Raw genomic sequence first — 24,455 nt, forward strand, 5'->3', positions numbered from 1 at the left:
CTTAGCTATGATTTGTTTTTTTAGGCAATTGATAGTCATGACTAGTCACTGCTAGACAATCTTGACTAGTTAGTCAAGCAGAGAGGTCAAGGATGTTATAGACGGTTAGTTGATAACCTGAAGAAAAAAAAAATTGTTTGTAGTATTTCAGTAAGAGTAAAGGTTTATTGGTTTCTCTCTCTCTCTCTCTCTCTCTCTCTCTCTCTCTCTCTCTCTCTCTCTATCTTTCTCTCATCCTGTATTCTTTCTTTAAGGTTGAGTCTTTTCTTATATATGTATTATAAATGACCGTACATTTATAAACCGCAAAAAGTAATTTGGATTATTTAGGCATTAACTGAAACAATAATGGTAATATCGTTAATGATTCGGCTAATTTTGGCCACAAGTAATATGAACTGAATAATGGATTTGCGGTTAATATAAACAGATTGTGTGTTGTTGCACTAATTGAATAGTACACGAATATCATACATCGAATATAATAAAATTTATGACACATATTGCAGAGGAAAATGAAGCTAAATCATGAACATTTTAACAAGGAAAAGTGAACGAAGTCACTATGGAGTCAAAGGCTAATCACAACTGGTTGGTTACTAAGGGTGTCCTTAGTGTGAAGTTAGAGATAGAAATCTACACTGCGGATCACACTAATCCATAAATCGAGTGAGAGTGAGGCAGTTATTCTGGTTTTGTTTATTTATTTATTTATTTTATTTATTGTTAACCAGCTAAACAAAAGAAGATTTCCATCATCTTACTTATTACAATATTATAAATGTGAATGTTTAATTGTGTAATTTTAGAAGGATGGATTTTTGTTTGAAGGTATCTCTGAAAGAGGTCAAGGGATCTTGATGAAATTTGGCACAGATGTAGAACATAGTCTGGAAGAACACATTGGCTACTTATTACGTTTGTTTTTAATACAGCGCGGACTGAGTCGCAGGCGACAGCTAGTAAACAATAAAGTTTAGACTTCTGACCGGATTGTTAGTTAAGTTTTTAATCATGATCAGAAATTCCGAACTCAACGAAGAGCAGCGCGACTTGGAATGAATATTAAAAGTTTGATTGAATCTTTTGTTTTAGAAACAATTTGATCGCTTGGAAATAAACATCTGTTACATTTTAATTACATTTCAACATCTGAATACAATAATGTTTTTAACTTTGTTCTATTTGAAATAAATAACTTTTTTATTATGATTATTTGGACACGAACAAAACATTCTTTTATTTACCACTTTTTTTTACACTGCTCACATTCTATTCTATAATTTGCTTGCATTGAATAGGCTCAGAAACTACTGAACAGATTTGAAAGTTTCTTTCACTGTTGAAAAGCTACACCTCGGGTTGCATAGGCTATATTTATTACTAGCTTTTGTTTTTTAATTCCGCGCGGAAGACGTCGCCTGTTAAGAAGACAACTGTTATTTTATAATACCTTTCTTGATTGTTACAGGTATTTATAAATAATTATAGATTTTTTTACATTAAATTGTCTTTTAGTTATTAATCAAAAAAAAATATAAGTCTTGTTACTATGAGAAATGTTTAATAGAAATAAAGTAACACATTACACACAGTCTTATAACAAAACTTTGTAAAAGAATGTAGACGCCCATTACAGTTGGAACGAACAGTTGCAAGTAATAGATAAAGTTTGCTTGTCTGTCTAGACATTGTTATTGTTATTAATACGTTTAGAACATATCATGTTATTTTTATAAATCGACGAGACCTACGCAAATCATAAGAGCTAGTTGTAAAATAAAAATGCGATATATAGACAAAGCTGTTAGTGTTCTCTGATCACACACTTTTTAGCTAATTAATTTTTAAATTATTTATAGTTTAAGGAGATATTAACAATTATTTAGTTGGTTTTGACTTTTCCGCGCGGAATATAAAAAAAAACTTTCTAAGTACTTAGCCTATGTGCACTTACAGACTTCGTTCTACATCTGTGCCAAATTTCATCGAAATCCTGTAAGCCGTTTTGGAGATCTATGTAAATTGTACACAGTAACAAACATCCGTCTATCCAAACATTAGCATTTATAATATTAGGATGACATACAAAAAGGATAGATGGTTAATCAGGAAAAAAATTGTTAGTTTAGACAATGATCTATAATATAATATTATAAACAAAGAAAACTCGAAGCAATTTTCCGCGTTCGTATTAAAATATGTAAGTTTAACAGTGGGTTTGGTTTATTCGTGTATTTTTGTGTCGTATATTTATGAAATGAATTATAGTTTACTTGCTTGATGTAAAAGGAATCAATCATATTTAACCTACAACGATCGCTACGTTAAAAGCTTTTAGAGGTGTTGTAAAAAACATAGACGTAGTCATTTCATCGGTTCTTTTTTTAAAATGCTACTTTCGTAACACGCTCTATTTAAAGAATTTTTTATTAAAATCCGTTCCGTTCCGTTACCAGAAGTAAACATGTCTCAAGATCAGCAAAAATATTTTTAAATAATACTCATGAAACGAATTTGTGTACATCCAGAACTCAAAAACTAGATTTTAAAATCCCTTCTCTACGACGACCTTTTTATGCGCTTAATCTACAAAGTTCCGCTTGAAAGGGTTTATTCTTGGAATAGTCAACGCTAATAAAGACTTAGTTAGTCTATACCAGTGTTTCCCAAAGTGGGCGATAACACCCCTTGGGGACATTTGAAACCTAGAAGGGAGCGATAAGGGGCCCAAAAAAAGGGGGGCATTGAAATTAATTAAAGTAATGAAATTGTGGTTTTTAAGTTTTAGGGCTGAGTAAAAATTAGGGGGCTCTGAAATATAATTGATTTTCAAAGGGGGCGGTGAAAGAAAATAAGTTTGACAATCACTGGTCTATACGCTGTTTTGTTATGTATATTAAGTTACTAATTAGTGAACACGGATTTATGAGAACTACATAAGACAAATGACAATTTCCTTTTAATAGAACAGAGTTCGCATTAACCTCTTACAATCATTGTATAAGATACCCTTTCAAATTGGTCGCAGCCTCAAAGGACCCTTATACACGAGCCATTCAACAAGGGTCGTAATTGTATCCCTTAATCAATGAGGCGAGAAATTAGATTAAATGTAAACAGATTTAAGCAGCGCCCTAAAGATTTCTCTAAACATTTCGTAAAAAATCAGTATAACTTTTTTTAACGTCTTTCATATTTTTAATCTTTTTTTCACTCAATTTCTTCTAAAGATTTAGATAAGCTACGTAACAGTGCTGATTTTATGGAATATTTTTTTTAATAATCTAATATTGATGCCATGTTAATTGTAATAGAAAATTTAATTATTGATTGTAATTAATCCTAGGTCACACAACAAGGTTTTAATAGTGGTAGATCCCGCAACAACAATATTTGTTGGTTGCACGAATTGGCGTAATACACGACCGCATAGAAGACAGGGATGAAGTAGCAATTCCGCATTTCGTCTAATAATTGTGCGTACCGGAGGCCTAATTTCAGTCCAGTTCCCTTCCCACCATTTTCTTATAACGAAATGATAGGAAGGGGATGTGGATTTAGCTGAGGAGGGGAAAATATCCTCTTTCGGTGCGTCCTCTCCGCCGTTGATTAAAGGTAACGCTTCTGCAATTACAGATGTCTATGGGCAACGGTCGCTTCGTTATTTCGGCGAATTTAGATGGCCGTTTGCTCGTTTACCACCTTATAATATAAAAAAAAATAACTCAAACGCACTTATGTTCTCCGTCACCGTTTAACTTCACATACACTGAACAGACTACATAACATAAATTAACATGTATGTATAATCTGTATCGGACACTGCTGACATTACTAAAGACAATACTACAGTTATATTTGCATTTCCCTTTATGTCGGAGCCTGACCCCGTATCATATTGTTACGGCATAACTCTCAAATCGAAAAAAAGGTAGGGACAATAGAACATATTTTTGTGACATTATGTTGTTTATTTTTAATACGCAAATTTCTTTGTTGCAATCTGTACTTTTTAAGCGATGAATTCAGGACATTTTTATATGAAACGCATAATTTGCAAATCAAAGTAACAAGTCGTTTGTTAAACAAATTAATATAAATCCTTCGAACAGTAGCTTCAATCATTTTAATCAAGGCAAAGTTTGAAACAAGACTTGGTAAATAGCGGCCTGGATAGCGTCAAGATTTATTGAATCTCATCTGAGAAAACCTATTGTCCTTAATTGTTATAATTTTAAGTTTTAACTTTTAAACTAACAAACAAATAAGTTTAAAGATTAACTCAATCGAATGCAAAAAGGAAATAATCCAAGGATCGAAATAAACAGACTGTTTCAAGCAAATGGAACCTACAGATTCAAGCAGCAGCATATAGCGGCGAATACTGAGGACATAACACTCCTTAAAGCTATCGGTTCCGACTGAATTCGCCGAAATAGCGAAGCGAACGGAGGAGGGGAAGAACAGCAAGAGAATATTGCCCCTTCCTATGAATCTCCTCCTCTGTTAATTCCACTTCTTCTCTTGATTTAATTAGGCCTCCGACACGCACACTCATTAGACGAAACACGGAATTGCATCCAGTTCACGCCTGTTTTCTGTATGGTCGTGGTATTGTATCGGGTGAGCCGGCCAATTCGTGCAACAGGTGTTGATGTTGCTGTCATCAACCTCTGTTATTAGTAGATTTCAAGAAGTAGTTTAAAAGCACTACTGCTTTAAATCTACTTTTTTTAATTTATCTTGATAACATCTTCATAAAATTACTGACATAAATAGTGAAAAACTATCTACGACGACCTCCGTAAGTTATGTCTGCAAGTTTGGTACAGTTCCAATATAGGCTTAAGTTTCCGCAATATCGGATGCCCGACCGCTAAGCGACGGCCGCAGATGTTGCACTACGAAAAACAACTGAAATGAATTACTTATTCATTCTGTTTATTTCAAACCTTCGCTTTTGTTGGTTCAGTTTTTAAGCTTTTCGTTTTTAAAACATACATGTTTGCAGGATAGAAGATGAAAAATGATGAACTTAAATTAGAATTTCTTCTTACAGAAAAGAAATAGATGTATAGTTTTTATTAACATTCACACGAGGGAAAGAGAGTGACGCAGAGTAAGTACACAGTGCAGTACTGCTATTGTTTGAACACATACAATAATATTTTGTTGTCACTGCTAAAATACGTATTACTTGTGGCGCAATGACCCAAAGTAGGTCTTTTGGTGCCTGAGAAGACGATTGGCAGGAAAAGTAGCAATGGTAAAATAGAAATCTTTGGAATTTATTTTTAAATACAGGTGATGTTCATCAAAAAGTTATAATTTAACATGAGATGAATGACTGTTCAAACGTTTTTTAATTTCAGAATATATCATAAATAAACAACACAACCAGAGGTTCCTTTGTTCGAACCTTTTGATCGTTTTGTAAATTTATTTGTTCGCGGTTGCTCTGTACGTGCCGCTTGATTTACGGCTTCGCTTTAAAAATATTGTTTCGATATTTTCTTAGTATTTTTTAAAAAAGCAACGCCATTACAACGGTCGTTTGGTAGAACTATAAACGTTCTAGGCCAATATTGTGATGTTAGTTAGTTCTTAGAACTTAGATAGAGTTATTCTGTAATAATTTCACTTATTTTTGATGTTGTTAAACAATATAATACAACAAAAAAGTCCATATTTCTTTTCTTTGCAGTTGTTTTTTTTTAATTAAACACACTTTACCGAATTCAATGTTTTACGTACATTGAAATATATTTTAAAAACAAAAATGGTGTACGTTAATGTAATTCTCCAAATACAAAAAAAAAAAATGTTTAAATCAATCAGCAAATACTGAACATCGTGATTTCAGTAAAATGAAAGTAACGAAGTGTAAAGCTTAACGAATGCGAGATAAAAATCAACCTAAAGCATAACATTGCTTTATCAGTTACATCCAATTTATTTTTTTATTATTTTACTTGTTATTTTTTAATTTTAGCACAATATAGTATATTTTGAGATACTGCAATGGTGATACAAAGAACAAAATATAGTACTAAAATAGGAGTAGAAATTATGATATAAAAAAAACTCGAGAAGAGTTTTTTTTCTTTATTTCTTTTTTTAACTTTCATTACTTCTTTGGACTGGAAAAGGTAAGACATGTTTACATATTTATTTTTTCAGTTACATCTCTTTAGGCGCTTTAAAAAAGACAGGAGTAAAATTTCGCATGCAATATACTGTAAAATATTCCGCTTTAATCTGTTATAAAAGTTTTAATGATCATTTGCCAGAAAACTAGAACCATAAAAAGCACTTTTAAGTTACCATTAAGTTTATTGCAGTATAGTTTAAGTTCTTCGGTAAGTTTGTACGCGCACGGACGGGTTCAGTTCCCAACTTTCTGTCACTGTAATCTTTATGTTTGTTAAGGAAATCGTATAGACTACCCAGATATTTCCCCTCCCTTTATGCCACCTCCCTCGAAAAACTACATCCTCCAAGTTCCTTTTCTTCTAAGAAAATGATGGGAAGGGACTAGAATTTGATACACACAGTCATTAGACAAAGAATTCAGACCTATCTTATATGAAGTCTTGAAATTGTACCGGTCGAGCTGGCCATTCATAGAGCAAATAATGTTGGCGCGGACCCTAACAGTATTGGATTTTTTTTTACCAAAAAATATTGTAATATTTTAGACTGATACGAGGAAATTTATTTTAACATCTTATGTTAAGTAGGGTGAATTAATTTGAATATCTTCTTGTAACAGCCACCTTTTGTGTAGTATAAGATAAATTTTATCAGTATTTTTAGAGAACGATTTATGCGGAATTTATACGAAACTTAATATGTGTAATTTTTTAACAAAATGCATATCATAAACTACTCTACTCTGAGTTGTAAGTCACTAAAAGACCTTGTGTAGATTTACATTAGAAAAAACTTAGCTTCTGTTAAAATTACTATTTAACATTTAACCAATTTGACTCTGAGTACGGCTGTTTTGTACTAACTCACTTTCACAAAATATAGAATCTATCTTAAATATTTTTTTCTTCCAAAAAAACAGAATAAAAATATATATTGGTAAATCATATTTTTATGACGCTTTTATTACTTGGACAGTAATTTATGCATCATTAGTCTAAGTTAAAATTTTACTTAGCTTTTTGTACTTAATTGATTTTTCAATTAAGTCAAATAGGGTGCGATAATTTGGAAATACGAGTACATTTGTAAAGTTAATAATATACTGTGTAAAGTTCTCCAATTGTTATTGTTTTAACAAAGCGGTTGCAAATTGAGAAGGACGACTTATCGAATAATACTATTTTCTAACACATTTTTCGTCTCAAGTGTCCCAGACATAATGACAAGATATTATTCTAATTATGTACTAAAGAATATACAGTTTTTACCTTCTAATATGTTGATTGTTAAAATTTATGTGTATTAGACTCACTATTTTAGTCAAAATATTGTATTTAACTAAAATAGGAAACGGTTAAAATACTCACGTACATTTGTCCGGTGTCGGCACCGACTAGTTTTGAGCCCATCGGAGGCCCTTCATAAGGGTTAGTGGGCCTGGTATAATACCAGATGAAGGACCCCGGACAAATATACGTGAGTGTTTTAACCGTTTCCTATATTTGTTAATGATAATGTCTCAGGAAAATTTGAATAATTAAAACGAGGTTAAAGCTAAGCGCCATCTGCGTTCGGCCACCTCAAGCACGGTGGAACTGTAAATGCCTCCTCAAGGCAAACAGTGGCTCATCAGTCATAAAAAAAAAATTGAATAATTAATAAAATTGGTCGTCATTTTCTACACAAAGTATGGAATATTTTCTAATTTCTTTATCATTTGATATTATTAAATAATACTTACTGTGGGAAATAGAAAGCTAGATTCGTTGGGTGAGAGAAATGATAAAATTTAAGTATTGGTTCGATCGAAATAAATTCTGATCACGTACCCTTTTATCGTATTACGAGGTCCGCTGAGTAAAGATGAATTAAAAACGTTTTCCTTGCTCAGTGTAAGAGTTTTTAAAAATAGTCCGGGAAAAAAAATAGAAAATTTTATAATCAACTATGAACTATGTTTTTATTTTTATTACGAAACTTTCTCGAACATTAAAATAAAATTTGTATTCTTTTGGAAAAATATTGAATCTTACAATTTAATTGTCTACTATTGAGAAATACATAGTTTGCTTGTATCCAAAACTGTCAACAACCAAAATTTTAATCAAAGATGACCTTAATAGAAAGGTTAATGAATTTTCAAAGGCGAGAAATCTTAACTGGACAAATCATACAAAATAAAACAATACGCTTACAGACTTAATTATTGAATTAATAAAGGTTTATGTAAATTAAGGCGAAGAAAGGCTTTAATTAAATGATGTAATTATTCTTTTACATTACATTTATCTACAAAACCTAGGTCAAGAAAACTAAATTTATTGTACAATTTGTTTACATACAAAATTAGGATTGTACACGGGATTCTAAACATCCTGTATTGGGATTTATTATGCAACTGAAATATAGTAAATTTGACTAGTGTCACTTTTATTTTATACCTGTACTGTACGCCTTCGACTTCATCAACTTTAAAATTAGACAGAAATTTAAAAAAAAAAGAAGTAGCTTATATAATATGCCCGCGTACATCTTTCCAGTTAAAATCACATCAATATTGATTCAGCCGTTCCGGAGATTACCCGGAACTATCGCGGCCTAGCGCAGTCATCAGACAGTCAAAAATTTTAAAATTTCGATTTTCGAACGGAATATGACTCTTTTTTCGATAAAACATACAGACACTCCAATTTAGTAATGTGTATATAAAGTAATGAATGGCTAACCGGTCGAGGGTCCGAAACTAGTCGGTACAAACACCGGAAAATTGGACATGAATCGCTGACACCTATATTAATTACTTTCTAATATTTTCCAACCAAAGATGAAACAATTTAACTTAGTAATTCTTTGTATGATTGTCCCGTATAACCACTGGACAGGTTTTAATGAAACTTTGAAAGGTTATTCTGACGATGTCAGATTTGAATACTAAAAAATTGTGTTTTTTTTTAGTCTAACGAAACTTGACAAGGTTATGACAAAACTATGCACTCATATAGTAAGGTATAAAATGAAATATGCATAACTATGCATCACTGGACCATTTTCAGGCCACTTTTAAAACCTTTTATTCGACTTTAGTTAGAAAAATCGTTCTCATTGTTTCCCGAACTATTGAATTTTTTCAATGAAAGTATTATATTGCAAGGAAATTCATTGAGGTTAGTAAAGATATAAAACCATTGAGATTGCCGTATAAAGCACAGTTCTATTGTTTTCTAGTGAAAGAAGGTTGTTTATTGTGTTCCTTACCGTTACCGATCTCAAGTATGGATTTCTTTTTGTAATTTTTACCGTAGAACTCGACTGTTGTTTGACTTGTATTTATACATATTGCCGTCTTTTTCATTCTGTTTAATAAAACAGAGACAACAATATCTTTAAATACATATGATGCAGCAGTGGAATTCTACGGTTATTTCCACGCGAAGTGAATTGTAACTTACCTGAAACAAATAATATGTATTAGATAGAGTTTCACATATCTTTATTGAAAACCATAATATTACATTACAATAAGATGGTCGCATTCCTAAAACTAAACTACACCATTTTTTTTTAATTTCTCGTATAAATATAGTTGAAATATCTGTCCAATTTATAGAAATTAATTCAAACAATTTCTTTATTTTGCGATTTTGCGATAGAATTTTAAAAAGTTAGCTGACGCATTTTTTTTTTCAGAATGAAGTTGCTACCGATTCTTGTTACTACTGCATGTGTGGTAATTGTCAATGCTGGCACATACACTGACAGATATGACTCTATGAATGTAGATGACGTCATATCAAACAAAAGGCTGCTGATAGCTTATGTTAAATGTGTATTGGAAAAGGGCCGGTGCACACCAGAGGGAAAGGAGCTCAAATGTAAGTGTTTTTATTTAAATTTAATTCTCAAACAATCTTTATTTTGCAATTATCATAGAAAAATATATTGCTTTGTCTTTCCCTTTAAAAGAAGATAAGAGAGATGACAACATGTTATAAATGCGAATGTTTGCATGGATGGATGGATGGACGTTAGTTTGAAGGTTAGCCATAGCAATTTTTCGAATTATATACCAACAAAGTTATCTGACCCGGTGGGCATAAGTAAAACTAAATAATGATAGAACATTAGCGCCCCCTGTCTGCCTAGCTGTCAAAGTGTCACATGATTCTTGTCGTACTATAACTGTCCTGTCATGTTTTTTTATTTTATGTCATTCTTTGTCAAATAATTGCATTGACAGCGTCAAATTACATTCCACTGAAACGAATAAGAAGTAAAAATCCTCGAATGGTCGCCAATACATCGTAAAAAGGGCTATTCTTGACAGATTTAACAGAGATAATAAAAATTTTCTTACCTTTAGTAATGGAAAATAAATTTTTATTATCAGTCAACCTTTTTAATGGCGTCCATCAAAATGTTATCTATATAGTCCAAGACGTTTATTGCGAAACAAAGATATCAGAGCCGGTGAGAGGCGCTGCTGTCGCGGTTAGTTCTGTCACTATATTAGCAAGTTATATAAAACCTACGTGGGCATTGAAAATGGAATGAAAGAAAAAACAAGGCATGACAGTTACGATAAGGATCTTGACAGGTGGCGCTAGTGAGCTTACTAGTGACTTATGGCCACCGGGTCAGATATGTATCATTTGACGTTTTCATTGAAACTAGGCCATTGTCATTTGTATGTACGTGCAGAATTGCAGCTCTTAAAGTGACAGCTGTATTTTCCTGTATTCCAGCTCATATCACCGAAGCGTTGCAGAGTGGATGCGACAAATGTACAGACAGACAAAGACGCTCTATAAGGAAAGTAATAAAACATCTAATACACAACGAGAACAACTATTGGAACCAACTAGTAAATATGTATGACCCTAATAAAGTATACTCAAAAATGTATGAAAGAGAATTGGGAACGATATGATTTTGCTTTAATATGAGATAGAAATTTGTTATGTTAATTTTTTTGTTATGTTATTATTATTGTTGTTTTTTCGAGTTTAATTACATTTAATGAAAAAACAAAAGATTCAAAGTTTGAACAACATTTATGATTTGTTTGCTGTAAAGTCAAATAATGTTTTGTTTTCTTGGTTGTTAAAACGTTATTTGTTAATTTAATAATATAAAAATGTATAATTACGACTTATTTTTAAAAATAAAAAAAAAATATCACGAATATTTTCAATTTGTTAGGAATTGTATTTAGTTGAATATATTAACAATAAAAACCTATTATTTTATGTAATAAACTCTTAATACTTTCTATGCCTGATTATTATTAGCTTGCTATTAATTTAGATACAAATAAAAAAATAGCATGGCGACCGCTATCCACAGACATCCACTGATCTGCATATGCGCTATAAGGAAAGGGTGGGAAAGACAAAAACAGTAAAAATTTGAAAAAAAAAAACGGGAAATTGCTTCAATTTCACGCCTGTCTTCTGTGTGGTCGTGCAATTCGTGCAACAGATGGTTTGGTGGCTGGCGTCCATGTGACGGCTAGTGGCTTTCTAGTTGTCATAGTTTACATATTTCTGGTTATTTTCTAATATATTCATAAGGAAATACAGGCAATTTCATTATGAACATTTAAATGTGAAAGTTAAACAGTTAAATGAGCAAGTAATTAAATAAGCTCAGAGATAATGAAAAAGATATAAACAAGGTCGGAGTTGCGAGGCAGGAGGTGATAAATCTTACTGTTAACCGATGTTTAACAACGCGACTTGTAAAAGATTTTACCGCCTGAGCTGCTCAAATGAATTTATTTCACACGCTACCCGGATATACATTGATCTTTCTTTTTTCATACAGAAGTAAACTCAAATTAAATTATAACTATTACTTTTTTATGGAATTAATTAAAGTAATTAGCTATAATTTCTGATCTTAATAATCTCAAAGCTTATACTACATAAATATAAACTAAAAAAAAGAAAGAAAAAAGCATTTATTGCCACTCAAAAAACACACACATACAAGGCACAAAGTGTGGCAAAAGGGAGCCAGCTCAACAAGCAGGGACAGATTAAACTGCCACTGCGCTGGTTTTCAGTTGGCACCTTTATTAAAAAAAATATATATAGAATTAGATTAACAACAAACAATGATTCATAACATTGAGATAGCCCAAGCCAATTTAAAGTGTTAAAATTACAAAAACGTACTTTAATTGAACTAAAAACGTATTAAGAGATTTTCACTAGACTACAAAACATCAAAGCGAGGCTTATTCATAATCTGTAATCAAATGATATATTTACGTATTTCGGAATATTATTTTTCGACAAACTATTGTAATAAAATTAATTATATAAGATTCATGCTCCATACAACGTTTATTACTTTTATTTATTCACTTGGAGTGTATTCCTGTCCTCAAAGTAATTAATTTCTAACATTTCAATGTTCTTTGATATTCAGTGTGACATCTACTTAAAAGATATTGCGTAGTGTTTTATGTCTTACATTATGAAACGAAACACGGGACTTATTACTTAAATATAGTCAAACCTGGATAAACGAGAAACATCTATAAGACATCTCCAGAACGGCTGCATGAATCTCGCTGGAATTCCATATAATCCATTCATCTAAACTTTCGGATATTAGTAACATTTGAACGTTTACTATTGTATTAGTTTAGTATTAGATTCCCATCTTTAAAAAAACCTTTTTTGTTTAAAAGAATTCATTATTAAAATGTTTATCTGACCTACAAATATTATTTACATAACACAGTTATATTATTCAGTTTACAGTAAGGTCGTAATTATCGTCCATTAAAAGGCTATAGCAATTTACACGATAAAATAACTTTGACCTTTTTACGTATGCCGCAGTGTTATCACGATTGCCCACTAAATATAAATAAACGGACACCATTGTTATTTTCGCACACGGCCAATGACTGGGTTAGTTAGCCTGTTAAATAAATTGACAGAATCTGGAACTTATAATGTTAGACTTGTACTATCTTAATTATAAATCCCTCTTCCGTTTATTCCTAACCTCCCCTTCCCATCAATAATAGAACTGGATGGGAAGGGATAAGAATGAAACTTTGGTTTTTCAGCGCTCACAATCATCAGACGGTACGTGACATATTTTTTCTTACACCAATTACCTGTAAATGGTTAAAAAAAAGAACGAAGGAAAAAAGAAAAAATGAAAATAAGAGACAGTAAGGAAGGATAAAGAGGCTTTAGAACACATCATTTGCCTCTTATTAGCCTTTTATTTCAGGACTTTTTTAGCTCTGATAAACTTTTACTTCGTTACAACAATCGGTCTGTACAAAAATCCCTCATTTGTCTAAACTCTAAAAATAAATTACGACCATTAACGGTTGGCGGAATATTCATATTTAATTACGTGGAATTAAACGTTTTAAACATAGATTAAACGAGCTACATTTTCATTTAAAAGAAAAACATTAGTAGACGCCTTCTACAATGTACGAATTCGTACACTCTAGAAGGCGTGTAATCGCTGTTTTTTACGCACAAAACATAGACTAAAACTAAATTCTAATCGATCTCCAACTATGCTAATTTCATAAGTCATTTACCGACACAGAACACTTAGCTACGTAATCAACTAACAGTGGATTTCTGAGACCAAACTCTCCGTTGAAAACATACTCTTATCTCTGTTTTGTCAAAGATACTGACAGGGATGATTTGTTTTATACAGAGATTTTAGTCTTAGAAACCCACGGTAAGTCTTCAATTCGAGAAAGTAAACTACCTAATAGTAACTTAACCTACAAAATAGTATGATCAAATTATTTTTCATCAATAACTTAAAATTAAATGTTTATTTTCATTTTAAATTATTCATTTATCTTTCATTTATTTCTATTATTATCTTTATATTATTAAAATACATTTCTATTCGGAAGCATTAGTAATGAAAAACCGGAAAATATTATACATGAATGGACAACGATTTCCTATCATCGAGCATTTCCGAGCCGGAAAATACGAGTACATACGCGACATCGCCATTGCTCTATATAACATATGTAGTTGTATTATTAGCTATCGCCCGCGACTCAATCAAGGCGGAATAAAAAAAAAACTTAGTAGCTTATGTGTTATTCTAAAATATGTTCTCTACATCTATGCCAAATTTCAGCGGGACACATGCAGGAGTTCTGGAGATACCTTCTAACAAACATCCATTCATTCATCTAAACATTTGCATTTGTTTTCTAATAAATGAAGATGAATGGGTAGACAATAATAAAAGGATATTTAATATTCCTATCTATCTCTCCCCTTCCCATTTATTATATGAGAAGGATGGTAAGGAGACTAAATTTAAGCCATATTACCACCAAAAATCAAATGGTATTGTGTTGAGCGCTGCTTTTTTCTTAAAACGACTCAGAAATTTCCTTTTGCTATAAATACTAAAAATAATAGAAAATATAATCTAATATTAGGTCCTTACATATGAAATTGGCGTTTTGTATGGGAGGAAAAAAAGTCGAATATTTTTTAATATAACATATTTAATTAATCAAAGTATGAACCATTATTTTCTATGCACTTTTGCCATCTCATAGGTTGTTCATTGATCCCTTTACTAAAAAAACCAGTCGGACGGGAATCAATAAAATCTTTGAAGACGATTTGGACTGCCCCATCGGAGTTGAATTTTTTCCCTTGCAAGAAGTTATCCAAATTTCGAAAAAAATGGTAATCTGTTGGAGCAAGGTCCGGGGAGTACGGAGGATGTCTTAGACTTTCCAATTGAAGCTCTTCTAATTTAGTAGCCGTCTGTTGCGCAGTGTGTGGTCTAGCGTTGTCGTGAAGCAGCAGTGGCGTGGAGCGATTGACCAGCCTAGGTTGTTTAGCCGCTAGCTTTTCCATCATGGTTTGCAATTGCTGACAATAGACATCAGCCGTAATAGTCTGGCCAGATTTGAGAAAACTGTAATGAACAATACCGGAACTAGTCCACCAAACGCTTACAAGTAACTTTTTTGGGGTTAATTTTCGCTTGGGGCAGGATTTGGCTGGCTGGCCAGGATCCAACCATTGCGCTGAGCGCTTCCGATTATCGTGAAGAACCCATTTTTCATCACAGGTAATAATTCGGTTTAAAATACCTTCATTATTGTGCCGGTTTAGTAATGTAACGCAACAGTCGACGCGCGTTTGCCGGTTTGCTTCAGTCAATTCGTGAGGTACCCACCTTTCAAGCTTTTTAATCTTCCCAATTTGCTTCAAGTGAATTAAAACAGTTTTATCACTAACATCGCAGCCTGCAGCTAACTCGGACGTGGTTTGCGATGGATCCGCTTCCAAAATAGCCTTCAACTCTTCATTATCAACTTGAGTCTCAGGCCGTCCACGGGGCTTGTTTTGCAGATCGAAATTTCCAGAACGAAAACGTTGAACCAAAAACGAACTGTGTTTTCTTTTGCAACACGACCGCCATACACATCAATCCCTTCGAGTCGTTTCCGCAGCACTAGTGCCACCGTGGAACTCGTACTCGTAAATAATGCGATATTTTAAGTTTTCCATTTTGTAAAATGAGTGACGCAAACAGAAAAAAACAGAAGAAAAAAAACAAACGAATGACGGTCATCGAACCACAAATACATGAGTCTATAGCTGTACAAATTTGAATTTGGAATTCCTTACCAAAGAGGAGAAATTCGTGATTAAATTGGCCAGTACGAAAAACGCCAATTTCATATGTAAGGACCTAATATATAAAATTCTCGTGTCACAGTTTTCGTCACCGTACTCGTCCGAAACGGCTTGACTGATTCTCATGAAATTTTGTGAGCATATTCAGTAGGTCTGAGAATCGGCCAACATCTATTTTTCATAACCCCCCCCCCCCCACTTTTTTCTTTTTTTTTAACTGCGCGCGGACGGAGTCGCGGGCGACAGCTAGTTTAACTATATAACAGACTCATGTAATCCTTATTTAGAACTAGAATAACAGTATTGTTCAACAAAACTGCCCCGACCGTAGCGCTATCTCTCGACACAAGAGAGAAAGCTAAACATTTTTCCCGCGATATTATTTTTAACGCATGAATAATATAACCTAAAACAACGAAACCAGAACATTCTGTAAAAGTGGATCAAATACGCTTTTATTATTACTATTGAAAAAGTTTATTTGTTTAGAAAATAATAGAACTGTTTTGTAACAAAATTGTATATTCTTTCAAAATGTATTAAAAACACAAATTAAAGTTTGGAAGAATATTCGTCTTATAAAAAAGAAATTAACAATTTATTTTATGGTTGTTGGTTTTATAAATAGCAAGTAATAATTTATACTTTTTGGCTATTTTTACCTCACAGTGAATAAATAGAGTTTGTCATTAGATTAATTTGATTCTGCTATACATATCTGTAGTGAAAACGCACCTTAAACAACAAATTGCCAGATTCGCTAGTGATTGATTTCCATGAAATTAATTTCGCAACATTTGCACTGAAACGACCTGTTTCATAGCAAATGAAATTTTCAAGAATTGATTATATTCCTTGACGATTATTTATTATTATTAATAACAACAGATAATTTATATATTTCTTTGAAATAATTTATTACTTTAAAAAGTTTTTATAACAACACACCAGCTAGTTATATAAAATTATTGGTATTATACGATATAATAGATTAAATTACATACATTATTATAATTGTAATTTTTTTTTTCATTACTTGTTTCATATTTCTGTATTCCTTCTATAGCGTATACTGGCTATAAACAGAATTTGCAGTGTTGCAAAAACAAATAAAAAAGCAGTAAGGCAGCGCTACTGCAATTGTTATTAAGTCTGCATAATTTACAGCATCTGCAACGCTACCTGTACATTAGTATACATAAATTTAAATTTACGTTTGTTTCAACAATTTCACGTGCATATGCATAATGCGAGATATGAGTTCCATGCAATATTTAAAAGTTAATATATATAAAATTCTCGTGTCACAATGTTAATTACCATACTCCTCCGAAACGGCTTCACCAATTTTTATGAAATTTTACATGCCTTAGGAAAACATACAGCATTATGAAGAGGCATTGTTTACTTAGCTTCAATTGCGCGGCCTTTCGCCGTTGACAGTTGGTATCAGCTACGGTTGGTACTAACTACACTGTTGCTAGTTCACTCGCCAGTTCTGGGAATTGGCTACTATCTTTTTTTCATATCCGCGGACAGAGACGTGGGAGACAGCTAGTATTTTTATAACAATGAAATTGTATTTTTTTATAGTACAAGACGACGGCCATAAACACCTGCATTACGTTGGAAGGATCCAGAGTCATTGCCTTTGAGGATCAGAGGAATGTACAGAAAAAAATAGATTTTCCTTTCTAAAGCATCCCCTCCACTGTAAAATTCACTAATTAGAAAAGGCAAGAACATAAAAAAACAAAAGAAGTTTTAAACAAATAAACAAAGTATCAATAAAAGGAGTCTACTATAGATTTTCCTAAGCCCCGTTACAAAGGGCAAATAAACTGATTGTTGCGGTCTAGAGCTGCATTGTTGAGATGTTTGTGGTCTCTTGCTGCAGTTCCTAGTTACAATGCTGTACTCAGATTTCTTTCTTTAGAAAAGGATCTTCAAAGAAAATACTAGCTTAATGAGACATTCTTTCAACGAAAGCTCAGCTTTCATTGTGTTTAAGATTCTATATGTTTTAATACATTTTATACTACAAGTAACATTGATAAGTTTTATACGATCAAAAAACTGCACATTATATTCTAAATTAAGGTATTTGACTTAAGACTTAAACTTAAGTTTTATCTATCAAATGAAAGCTGATCTTTCTACGAAATTGCTAATAAATTATGCATTTCAAATGAAAAAATCAATCAAAATGTTGATTAATAATTGAATGTGAAATATTATAGTAGAGTCGTTCACATCAATAATGCTTTTTCTTTTATGTGAATATAGTGGAAATATTAATAAAATTGGAGTGTCTGTATGTAATGTCGAGAAAACAAAATCAAATTTCGAACACGTCACAAAAAACATTTCTTAGCATTTTTGTCTATCTGTCTGTCTGTCTGTCTGTGCGCAAGGTCACGTTTGTTCCGGGTAATATCCGAAACGGTTGTACCGATTTTGACTGGAACGGTAGCTCATGTAGGTAGGCCCTCTTCGAGGATGTATATACGCTCACGATATATCTCCAATATGTATAGCCTTGCCAGGCGTCCGGATAAAGCCGGACATAGGTAGGCTTTTTGATCGCGTGTCCGGCCAAAATAAACGGTTTTCTGGCTTTTGTTAGGCTTTTTACATTTCCCAAACGAGAGTGTACCTATTAATACTGAGACAAAATCCTAAATAATATAGGGTGTCCAACCTTTCTACCCAAATGTCCGGCCAAACTGGCTGTTCTGTCCGGCTAGTAGGTTTTGCGACCTGGCAACCCTAAATATGTATGTCTTGTGATCAAAATACAATATTGACCTTTACCGACCGCTGTCAATATAATCATAGTTTATTTACATTTTTTATTTACAAGACTTCCATTCGTGACACCTGTCATGTCACACGATTAACCCCTAACCCTAAAGTATTACAGCAAATATTCAAAAGCAGTAATAATAAAAAGAAAAAGGACGGATAAAAATAGGTAAGTATTGCCTGTGACGTAGTGACCTTGTATTTAAAAGTATATTAAACTAACTGTCGCCAGTAAATTCGTGTGCCCGGTATTTAAAAATAAACTGAGTTAGTAGCCTATGACTTCTTTCAAACTATGTTCTACATAAAAGAAAGTCGTGTTAGTTACACTATTTATAACTCAAGAACGGCTGAATCGATTTAACTGAAAATTGGTGGGCAGGTAGCTTAGAACCAGGAAACGGACATAGCATAATTTTTACCCCGTTTTCTATTTTTTATTCCGCGCGAACGGAGTCGCGGGTAAAAGCTAGTTAATTATAATTTCATCTAGATCCGTTGAGCCTTGTTGAGATACCTTCTGGAGATAACAATCATCCATCCATCCATCGAAATTTTCGTAATTGTAATACTAGCAATTTCCAAAAGGGTTTCAAATTTTTTTTATTGAAAATAAATACCATTTTCCTCATCAAACGAAATAAAATCTTGGGTGTAGCGCAACCAGATTAATGCCAATAGATTATTTTTGTTTAGAATGGGATATGTATGAACCACACACATATCTTTAAATTCCTAGTACTAGTATACATTGAGCTAAAACTTTCAACATTTATACAGCAACGAGGTAATGCATTCGCATGCTGGGATGCAGTATGCTACTGAATTAGGATTGAAGCTCTCCCCGCATTGCACCTTTTAGTATTTAACTAGAAAAACATTATTATTAGATTAGCTTTGCAGATCATGAGAAAGAAGGTTTAAAACACATATAACCCTGCAAATTTATAAATGCACACAGAATTCACTTAATGACCACATAACAAAATATAATAAATTTTGAAGTTTTAACCCATTTAAATGAAAATGTTGAAATAAACCATTATCAGGTATCGCAGAATTTTTAGATTGAATGTTGTCAGTGACATGTTATTTACGAGGTAGCCAATAAATTGCGTGACGGCGTGTTATCGAGACGGGAGCAGTTAATTACGTTTGCTTTGTACGATGGACGGCCGGCCTTCTGGTTATACTGGCTTCACACAAGGACAGCACAGCGACAGATCAGTTGGATTGAACAGTACTGCTATTGTTCAACTCACAACGCTAAGACAGTACAGTCGTTTCGAAAGTGTGTGTTGAAAAAATTGCAATACTGAACTGTTAACTGCTCTGCCTCACTGTTCTACTCTCGTGAAAAATTTGTATTACTTTTGCTCTGAACGATGGACGGACGGTCCACTGGTTATTGCCTACGCTACAGCGTCGATATATGGAATACTGAGTGGAACGTTACTCTATACTATATAATAGGTATGTGGGTGATTTGCTCAAAGCACCATCTTTATATTTCTGATCTTAATACCGATAAACATTAAAGAATACTAAATTAAATACTGAATATTGCATTCAAATACTATGTTAATTTTATTCAAGTTTTGTTCTAAATTTGATTCTAAGTCGGCGTTGCATACCTTTTTCTAACCTTTACAGAAAAAGAATTTTATTATTCAGAATAATTCCATTATTTATGCAACAATATCGGTTGGTTGTCGTAAATAAAAATAGACTGTAACATGCCCGCATACATCAGCTACCTTTCAGTGAAAATCCCGTCAAAATCGGTCCAGCTGTTTCGGAGATTACCCGGAACAAAATCAGCTTGCGAACAGACAAAAATTTTAATATTGGTTTTACGTTATTAATAAGAAAACACATCTATATGAAATATGTTTTTTTTTACGTAATTACATACAGACATTCCAATTTCATTTATTGTATAATGTGATGAAAAAGAGCTAAATAAATAGTGCATTTTGCACCAGTTCTCCTTGATGAACGTTACGTTGTTAATTAGCGTCTTGTTAGCTCATTTTCTTTGAAGCCCACGTTTTCTTTTGTGCGGACGAGTATTGAATTGCTGTAAAGTCTTTTTACATTACGTATTAAAATGAAATTAGATATTCTTTTATTGAAAGTGATTTCTATGAACCTTTTTAATTAAAATATTAGCAGATATTTCTTTTAACTTATCGAAATATACTCTAAACTTATGCTAGGATATGGTTCACGACAAGTCTTACGGTGGATGCGAACCCACATACACATGCGTAACAATTTACTATTGGATTGAAATAATTGTTTTTTTTTTACATATTTTAATTATTTTTATTCGTATTATTTTTAAAACCAACTGTAAATATTCGTTAAATTACATATACAATGTAAATAATAAAGGAAAAACCCCGAATTCCTGCGAAAATTTAACCCAATTCAGCTTAGCCTGTATGAAAATTATAATAATTTTCAGTCAAATCGTTGAATTTATCCTTTGACCTCATTTATAAATATTTAAATAGAAAATTTAAAATTCTCCACAATTATATATTAAATGTAGCGTGTTAAAGTTGAATTAATTATTACCAAAGCTTTTATCGTAGTTATTTTAATTACTAAATATCACGAAGCCATGATATTTACATTTTAAAATTCCACTTGATTTTCATATCACTGATGATATATGAATTGTTATATTTTTTTCCTTATACAGCGCAGTTACGCTGTATTTAAAAATTCACAAACACCAAAGGAACTGAAGGTGCGTTGCCGACCTTTATAGAAAGAGCACGCTTTTATAAAATGTCCTATGTCGTGGAGGTGTCGCCTTTCTTTTATGAATTTGAATGAAGTCTAAGGTGCGAAATTCTTCGGGTTTTGATTGTAACACAGGATATAACTATTTGCTTAGTTTTTTAATCAGTAAATAGTTTCAATATCTTTGTAACAGCTAGTGGCATACTTAGATCATAGGCACGTGCTGTATTTATGACTGTATGAAGTGTAGCTCGAATTGATTTCCCTAGAGCCTGGATTACGAAGAGCTTGCATACAATATTACGCCTCGTGTTATTACTTACTAGCTTTTACCCGCGACTCCGTCCGCGCGGAATAAAAAAAAATAGAAAACTCGGTAAAAGTTATCCTATGGCCGTTTCCTGGTTCTAAGCTACCTGCCCACCAATTTTCAGTCAAATCGATTCAGCCGTTCTTGAGTTATAAATAGTGTAACTAACACGACTTTCTTTTATATATATAGATGAGCAACTTTTCGATTCTATAAGGATACTGCAGGTTATTATTATTACATTTATAATTTTTTTTCACGAACATTTTCCATTTATCCCCTCTTCCGTTTATTCCTTTGGTTTTCCAGCACCAGACAATATTTTTTTCTTACACCTGTGAATGGTTAAAAAAAGATCGAAGGAAAAAAGAAAAAATAAAAATGAAAGGCAGTAGGGAAGGATAAAGAGGATAAAGATCCTACTCGAACTTGGTAAAAAACACATTGAAGCACTGTTTAAGTGACCTCAGCCAGTAATACTAAATTATACTTTAAATTTGTTTTATTCTAGAACATTTCTTGTTATATTCCACGATCTCCGTTTCTATAGAAATAAACTGCAACCGGGCACATTCCTTAATAAATAACTGACAGCTTTAAAATCAAATAAAACGCCGTCACTACGATTTCTAAAAAAGTTTAATAAAATAAATTCGAATCGGTTTAGCGACTACGTGGAATATAAAACCTCACGGCTTTAAATGGATTGAGCTTAGCTTTAATTCTGGCATTTGGTTTATCAAACTTTTTAAAAGCGTTTAAAAATGAAAAACTGAAATTTTCAGATGTTTAATAATCTTACTAACATTATAAATGCGAATGTTTTGATGGATGGATAAATGAATGGAAAGATGTTTTGTTTGAAGGTATCTATCTCATGAACGGCTTAACTCATCTTGATGTAATTTGGCACAGACGTAGAACATAGTCAGGAAAAACACATAGGCTATTTATTGCGTTTTTTTTAGTGGACGGAGTAGCGGGTGACAGCTAGTTTAATAATATATTGAAAGTTTAAGTATATAGATAAGTTTATTGTGGCTTAGAATTTAAATTCTTAATAGATAAATATAATACAGAATTTTTAGAAGTTAAACACTTGCGTATACTTGAAATTATAAATTGGAAAGATTTGACTGTTTGTTTGCCATGCAATATAGGCTTCGAAACCACTGAACCGATTTGAAAATTTTACTGTTGGGAAGCAACACTATCCCCAGGTAATAGGCTATATTGATAACTAGATATTTTTTTCAATTCCACAACACGTTTTATTTGACATTTGACAGAAGAAAAGCTTTAAGACACTTCGCGCTTTTTACCGCTAACAAATGTGATATATTGCTACAACTTAAAAAGAAATTGTTTTTTTAATTTGTGTCGGGGTGTAAATTTTTCGTGAAGGGGCAGGGAGGTGGCGGCCTCGCTGCGGACAACTAAATAATTTAAAGAGGCCGACAACATGTTGAATAAATGAAATTCAAACACGCGTTTCTTTTTTAATTTATATTTATTTATCTTATTATGCCATAGACATAAGAAGGAAAGAATTATATGTGACAAGGAGGATTTTAAATTTGATTGTGGAGGGGTACATCGTGGGAAGAGATGAATTGATTAGGGGAAGGTGACATGATTGATAAGGGACTGAAGACTGTAAAGACGGAAGATAGATAGTTGGATAAAACTGGTGCGACTACCCTATTTGTGGGATAAAGACAAGGAGATGTTGAGATACAGATTACTTATCAAGTGGTTAAAACTGTGATGATAAAATAAAAAATGATAAGCCTTAATTACTCTCATAACTTATACTTACATATGTGTAAGAGTTAGATATCTGTCAAAGGTACTTATTAGACTAAATATTTGCCGCAAACCCCGTGAAATAAACTAATTAACCTACTTACTAAGAAACTTGTAAGCACGCTAGTTACTGAGTTCATGAAACTTAAATTTTATTAAATGATACATGACATGTCATGAGATCATGGTTATATAATTTATATTATACAAATAGTAATTTCGGATAAATTGTGCAATAAAATAAAGGAGCAGATGAGTCATTGGAGTATTTGTTTACAATTTACCGAATTACATGACATTATCACACATGACACATTGTTATATATTAATTAAACTGTTTCATTACTTCCAGTGAAATGATCATGAATCAGTAGTTCCAGGCAATCGCATCCTAACGCTTCATGCTCCCTCGCGCACCCTGGCGGCGGATTTAAATGCACAATTAAACTTCCTAATGGATATTCGGGATTTTGTATTAAGTCTTCGATTTCACGTTTGCTAATTAAATTGTTCAGAAATAAAGATAGTTATTCGAATAATTTACTAAATAATACTAAGGCTTACAAAATTATTTATACAAAATAAATCAAGGAATCAAAAGGGCATGTCTTGTTATATGATCCACCATATTTTTTATTGACAAAAAAATGTTCAAGATAAAATTTACTATGCCTTAGTTTTGTTAAGGGAAACTTTGCTCTAACTTTATATTTACTTTCGAATAAGACTTACTTCTGAAAAGCCTTCGTAAGAAAGTTTAATACGTCTCTAAGAGGCTTAAAGAATAATTCCCCGGAGATGCGGAATTTCTATTGCTTTCAAACAGCATTCAAGTATTGTATAAATGCAGATTACAAAGTTATACTCGTATTTAGTTTTTAAAATATTTTACGGATAAAAATTTATTATACATAAATGACCATATGTGAAAGCTTTTGCCTTATCTG

At 32.4% G+C, this 24,455-nt stretch overlaps 2 protein-coding genes across 13 annotated transcripts in view; one reads left to right on the forward strand and one right to left on the reverse strand.

Moving 5' to 3' along the window:
* Window positions 1-24,455, reverse strand: part of LOC106716726 (transient receptor potential cation channel trpm) — a 131,617-nt gene that overhangs the window by 54,256 nt on the left and 52,906 nt on the right. The gene's annotated exons all lie outside the window — the stretch shown is intronic.
* LOC106709445 (allergen Tha p 1) lies at window positions 6,126-11,083 on the forward strand. Of its 2 annotated transcripts, none has more exons than XM_045681452.1 (3): window positions 6,126-6,152; window positions 9,844-10,028; window positions 10,899-11,083. In XM_045681452.1, the coding sequence occupies exons 2-3, from the start codon at window positions 9,845-9,847 to the stop codon at window positions 11,081-11,083; spliced, it is 369 nt and encodes a 122-aa protein (XP_045537408.1). In that variant the 5' UTR covers window positions 6,126-6,152; window position 9,844. The 2 variants fall into 2 exon arrangements, with proteins under 2 accessions (XP_045537408.1, XP_045537409.1); XM_045681453.1 differs by lacking the exon at window positions 6,126-6,152 and adding an exon at window positions 9,400-9,426.

This window comes from Papilio machaon, chromosome 16, assembly GCF_912999745.1.
Source record: "Papilio machaon chromosome 16, ilPapMach1.1, whole genome shotgun sequence".
NCBI classification, from domain to species: domain Eukaryota; kingdom Metazoa; phylum Arthropoda; class Insecta; order Lepidoptera; family Papilionidae; genus Papilio; species Papilio machaon.

What these genes read in the sequence shown, in the direction of transcription:
- LOC106709445 (XM_045681452.1), top strand. Translation starts at nt 9,845, where the DNA reads ATGAAGTTGCTACCGATTCTTGTTACTACTGCATGTGTGGTAATTGTC. An exon ending in AGAGGGAAAGGAGCTCAAAT is followed by an intron (nt 10,029 to 10,898) that starts GTAAGTGTTTTT and finishes CCTGTATTCCAG; the next exon opens with CTCATATCACCGAAGCGTTG.